Source organism: Oncorhynchus gorbuscha, unplaced genomic scaffold (assembly GCF_021184085.1).
Source record: "Oncorhynchus gorbuscha isolate QuinsamMale2020 ecotype Even-year unplaced genomic scaffold, OgorEven_v1.0 Un_scaffold_8977, whole genome shotgun sequence".
Lineage (NCBI taxonomy): Eukaryota > Metazoa > Chordata > Actinopteri > Salmoniformes > Salmonidae > Oncorhynchus > Oncorhynchus gorbuscha.
This window is the reverse complement of record NW_025752045.1, coordinates 7,501-13,620: the sequence shown is the minus strand read 5'-3', so window position 1 is coordinate 13,620 and position 6,120 is coordinate 7,501. Positions and strand designations below refer to the sequence as shown.

Sequence of the window (6,120 nt, the reverse complement as noted above, 5' to 3'; positions counted from 1 at the left end):
TACAGGGTGCTGTGACTCCTGTCTCTACTGGACAGCATGTTGTACAGGGTGCTGTGACTCCTGTCTCTACTGGACAGCATGTTGTACAGGGTGCTGTGACTCCTGTCTCTACTGGACAGCATGTTCTATAGGGTGCTGTGACTCCTGTCTCTACTGTAGTCCTTCGGCACCGTGACTCATACCTCTCCTCTCTCGTCTCCAGATCATGTTTGAGACCTTCAATACCCCTGCCATGTACGTGGCCATCCAGGCCGTGTTGTCCCTGTACGCCTCCGGCCGTACCACCGGTATCGTCATGGACTCCGGTGACGGCGTGACCCACACAGTACCCATCTACGAGGGCTACGCTCTGCCCCACGCCATCCTGCGTCTGGATCTGGCCGGCCGCGACCTCACGGACTACCTGATGAAGATCCTGACGGAGCGCGGCTACAGCTTCACCACCACGGCCGAGAGGGAAATCGTACGAGACATCAAGGAGAAGCTGTGCTACGTGGCGCTGGACTTTGAGCAGGAGATGGGCACCGCTGCCTCCTCTTCCTCCCTGGAGAAGAGCTACGAGCTGCCTGACGGCCAGGTCATCACCATCGGCAACGAGAGGTTCCGCTGCCCGGAGGCCCTCTTCCAGCCCTCCTTCCTCGGTGAGTCTCTTAACTAACCTCTCTGGATCAGCTGATCGAGTGTCCATCTGGCAGCCATCGTGTGTTGCGATTGCCCCGTAGTGACGGCCATTTTGTCTCCTCTCTCTCTCCAGGTATGGAGTCTTGCGGTATCCACGAGACCACCTTCAACTCCATCATGAAGTGTGACGTGGACATCCGTAAGGACCTGTACGCCAACACGGTGCTGTCCGGAGGAACCACCATGTACCCCGGCATCGCTGACAGGATGCAGAAGGAGATCACCTCTCTGGCCCCTTCCACCATGAAGATCAAGGTGACTAAATAAACCTCTGAACCGTCCTCCTGTAGTTACCTGGTGCTCTAGAGCTACAGTGTGAAGGTCTGTACTCATGCTAATGTTTTCCCTCTGTCTCTCCTCTCCAGATCATCGCCCCTCCAGAGCGGAAATACTCCGTCTGGATCGGAGGCTCCATCTTGGCTTCTCTCTCCACCTTCCAGCAGATGTGGATCAGCAAGCAGGAGTACGACGAGTCCGGTCCCTCCATCGTCCACCGTAAATGCTTCTAAAACGACCCGCGACCCGTACAGACTCTCTCTCCTCCTTCCCATTCCAATGAAGACTCTTGAGTCGGTGTTGCCTGTCAGATCTCATCCCTCTCTCCACACTGGCGTTGTCTTCTCCTGCTGTCGGTCTGTCTGAGAGCCCTCCCTGTTTTGGCTGGATGGACAGGATGTGATGTCGTCGTTGTCTGACGGTCATGACTCTCCACGTGTCCTGTTTAGTTAGTCTTAATGTTGATGTTCCACCACCTTATTGACCTCTATGGAGGTGTTGCTGTCCAGCCCCTATCCCCTACCTAGTGCGCTAGTGACCAGGGCCCATAGGATCTAGTGCATCACCTAGGGGATAGGGCTGTATTTGGGGCTTTGTGTGGAGGGGGGAAAAGCTTAATGTAAATGATTTAATTGATATAAAAACAATATTGTTTTTGTATTTTCAGTCTTATAGATACATGGTCCAGTTTGTTATGCAAAAAAAGATGTTTGACCATTCTGAGAGGTGTTCCTCTCTCTGGGGCTTGTGTAGGGTGGGGCAGGGGGCTCCTGTTGTGGACCGACACAACTAATAAAGTGCACATGTCTATTGAAATGGTTGTGTTCTCTTCTGCCTTCCTTCATGGTGTTGATCTGGTTGTACTGGGTACCGGTCCTTCTGCCTTCCTGAACTGTGAAGTACAGTGACAGAATTCAGAACATGGGCTGTTCTTAGTGTTCTCCCTGTACACCAAGTCAGAACCGTAGGAGAAATGAAGGCTCTTACAATATTACACTTCTCACAAACAGGTTATATATAGTCAAGTAAAGAACAAAGTCAGAACAGTAGGCCAAAATGATTAGGTGAGGGCACATGGTCTACTAACCGCTTCCTACACAACACACCTCCTTAGTATTATTCTAGCTACAGTATACAGATCTCCCTGCATATTACATTTCTGTAGCAGACGAGACCTTTTGGAAGAAAGATTCCAAAGTGTTTTCCCATTTGTCTTGAACTCAAGTCAGATTTTGCAGTTTAAAGTTAGCAGTTTTGAAAGTGGCTTCAAATCATCCAGACTGCATCACATCAGACCAAGATTGGGAGTCCCTTAGGGTGGTGCACAATTGGCCCAGCGTCGGCCGGGCGGGGTAGGCAGTAATTGTAAATAAGAATTTGTTATAAACTGACATGCCTAGTTAAATTTAATTACATTCATTGACAGCATGGCCAATGTTTAATGTTTAATTTTATAATAGGAAAAGAGACCCTTATTCTTAGACTTGACTAGCAGGCTAATGATGGAATAGCAGGCTAATGCTTGCAGTTAGCTACTGATTCCTTCCAAATCACTCCTTGTTGAATTTTTGTGATACACATGGGCCTCAACAGGAAAGCCCCCAGAAAACCCACATGTGGGGCTCAAAATAGGCAAGTACATCAGCTGATATCTCAAAAGTGCTGTACAGAAACCCAGCCTAAAACCCCAAACAGCACGGTGGCACGGTGGCTAGGAAAAACTCCCTAGAAAGGCCAAAACCTAGGGGAAGAAACCTAGAGGAACTAGGCTGTGTGTGGTGGCCAGTCCTCTTCTGGCTGTGCCGGGTGGAGATTATAACAGAACATGGCCAAGATGTTCAAATGTTCATAAATGACCAGCATGGTCCTAGGCTCAGGTCCTCCGAGAGAATTAGAGAGGGCACATGTGGGGTGGCCCAGCATGGTCGAATAATAATAAGGCAGAACAGTTGAAACTGCGTCACTGGCGATCCCCATTCTGTCACAGACCCCATAATGGCTACATAATAGATTCACAGATATAATAGATTCTCATCTCTGAGCAAGACAGGCAATATATAATCTTTCCTCTTAAGTAGGAACTTGTTTACCATAATGAAAACATGAACAAAGGAGAATTTACGTTATTTATTTTATTAACTAGTATTAACCCTTTTGGAGTGAAATTACATTCGGGTTTTTTTTATAGGGAAGACAACCCCTCTGGGGAAGACTTTGTTGCTGTGACTTCCGGAAAATGTTCCGTCCTCAATGTTCCGGTGAAACGCAGCGTTTTACTTCCGGTCGTTCCTGTCACATGAAGCTAGTTCTCTGCTGGTAGAGAACATGCACTGATTAAAAACACACACACACAACGATGACTTCGTCTGTTAACGGAAGAGTATTGGATGAAGATATGGACAATCAAATTGTACAGGTTGGTTAGAATAAACCAGCGTAACGTTATTAAAATCTAACTAGTTTACTGTTAGCTGTCTAGTGTTAGCTTGTTAGCTATCTAAGCTATATGTTTGCTTTTGATAGCCGGTAACTGGCTATTCGGCTTAATCAGGCTGGTAATACGCAATTCATGTTTAATATATAAGTTAGTTACAGTCTGAAACGACACGTTAAAATGTTCCTTAATTAATAGAGATCTGATCTGGTAGGCATATTACACGACTAAAAGTATGCTGGACACCTGCTCGTTGTTGGGCATTAATATGGAGTTGGTCTCCCTTTGCTGCTATAACAGCCTCCTCTCTTCTGGGAAGTCATTAATATGGAGTTGGTCTCCCTTTGCTGCTATAACAGCCTCCTCTCTCCTGGGAAGGCTTTAATATGGAGTTGGTCCCCTTTGCTGCTATAACAGCCTCCACTCTTCTGGGAAGGCTTTAATATGGAGTTGGTCCCCCTTTGCTGCTATAACAGCCTCCTCTTCCTGGGAAGTCATTAATATGGAGTTGGTCTCCCCTTTGCTGCTATAACAGCCTCCTCTCTTCTGGGAAGTCATTAATATGGAGTTGGTCCCCCTTTGCTGCTATAACAGCCTCCTCTCTTCTGGGAAGGCCACTAGATGTAGGAACATTACTGCTATAACAGCCTCCACTCTTCTGGGAAGGCTTTCCACTAGATGTAGGAACATTGCTGCTATAACAGCCTCCACTCTTCTGGGAAGGCTTTCCACTAGATGTAGGAACATTGCTGCTATAACAGCCTCTCTTCTGGGAAGGCTTCTGGGAAGGCTTTCCACTAGATGTAGGAACATTGCTGCTATAACAGCCTCCACTCTTCTGGGAAGGCTTTCCACTAGATGTAGAAACATTACTGCTATAACAGCCTCCACTCTTCTGGGAAGGCTTTCCACTAGATGTAGGAACATTGCTGCTATAACAGCCTCCACTCTTCTGGGAAGGCTTTCCACTAGATGTAGGAACATTGCTGCTATAACAGCCTCCACTCTTCTGGGAAGGCTTTCCACTAGATGTAGGAACATTGCTGCTATAACAGCCTCCACTCTTCTGGGAAGGCTTTCCACTAGATGTTGGAACATTGCTGCTATAACAGCCTCCACTCTTCTGTGAAGGCTTTCCACTAGATGTAGGAACATTACTGCTATAACAGCCTCCACTCTTCTGGGAAGGCTTTCCACTAGATGTTGGAACATTGCTGTGGGGACTTGCTTCCATTCAGCCTCGAGCATTAGTGAGGTCAGGCACTGATGTTGAGCGACTAGGCCTGGCTTATATTCAGGGTTCCAATTCAGCGAAATTCAAACCTTGTCTCAGTTGTAAAATAATAAAAAATAAAAATTGAGCAAATTTGTCAGGACTGAGACTAACTCAGGAACACTCAACATGTTTTGGAAAGCCGTTCTTGCAGAATAAAAAAACAACATTGTTTCGATTTTCAGAAGACTGAAGTGGGTTTTGCTTTTTTTTTTTTTACCTGGGCTTTGTTCATTTCTTTGTTCCTGACAAACTTCCCAGGTGACAAGCATACCCATAACATGATGCTGCCGCCACCATTTTTATATATAAGTGTAGACTTTCTATAGACGCTCTCTACCTTTTGGCTCTAAAAAAGTACAACAATAATAACAATAACTAAAGTTGGGTTCACAAAGCTTTCCTGTGGATATTTTGTGAAAACTTTCGAGCCGCTGAAGGACAACCACAAAGACAACCTGTAGAGGATTTTTTACATTTATTTTTATTCATCATTCTCTTCGCTTGAAAGGAACATTTACATGACATTGCATTAGTGTCAGGCTGTATGTACCAATGACTTGTGTACTACAGCCTGATTTAATCAAGACTAGTAGCTAGCCAACTGTCACACCACGGGCTAGCTAGACTTGTGAATAACAGCCTGATTTAATCAAGACTAGTAGCTAGCCAATTTAATCAAGACTAGTAGCTAGCCAACTGCCACACCACGGGCTAGCTAGACTTGTGTACTACAGCCTGATTTAATCAAGACTAGTAGCTAGCCAACTGTCACACCACGGGCTAGCTAGACTTGTGTACTACAGCCTGATTTAATCAAGACTAGTAGCTAGCCAACTGTCACACCACGGGCTAGCTAGACTTGTGTATAACAGCCTGATTTAATCAAGACTAGTAGCTAGCCAACTGTCACACCACGGGCTAGCTAGACTTTTGTATAACAGCCTGATTTAATCAAGACTAGTAGCTAGCCAACTGTCACACCACGGGCTAGCTAGACTTGTGCTCAGAGGGTAGAGGGAACTCCTATCAGTGATTTAAATTCTACATAACCTCAGAGGGTAGAGGGAACTCCTATCAGTGATTTAAATTCTACATGTCCTCAGAGGGTAGAGGGAACTCCTATCAGTGATTTAAATTCTACATAACCTCAGAGGGTAGAGGGAACTCCTATCAGTGATTTAAATTCTACATGTCCTCAGAGGGTAGAGGAAACCAGTCAAAACAGCTCATCAAGTCTGTCAGTGAATACTAGGTAGAACTGTAATTCTGTCTCTCATTCTGTCTGTCTCTCTCTCCCTCCACTCTCTCCCTCCTCTCTCTCTCTCTCTCTCTCTCTCTGTTTCTCATTCTGTCTCTCTCTCTCTGTCTCTCTCTGTCTCTCTCTGTCTCTCTGTGTCTGTCTCTATGTCTGTCTGTCTCTCTCTCTCTGTGTCTGTCTCTCTCTCTCTGTGTC

At 46.0% G+C, this 6,120-nt stretch overlaps 1 protein-coding gene and 1 pseudogene across 1 annotated transcript; both read left to right on the top strand.

Moving 5' to 3' along the window:
* Positions 1-174: 174 nt before the first annotated feature.
* Positions 175-1,773, top strand: LOC124030037 (actin, cytoplasmic 1-like). The gene is made up of 3 exons (XM_046341555.1): positions 175-641; positions 755-936; positions 1,047-1,773. The coding sequence occupies exons 1-3, from the start codon at positions 206-208 to the stop codon at positions 1,188-1,190; spliced, it is 762 nt and encodes a 253-aa protein (XP_046197511.1). The 5' UTR covers positions 175-205; the 3' UTR covers positions 1,191-1,773.
* A 1,433-nt stretch (positions 1,774-3,206) lies between these two features.
* Positions 3,207-6,120, top strand: part of LOC124030036 — a 10,410-nt pseudogene continuing 7,496 nt past the window's right edge.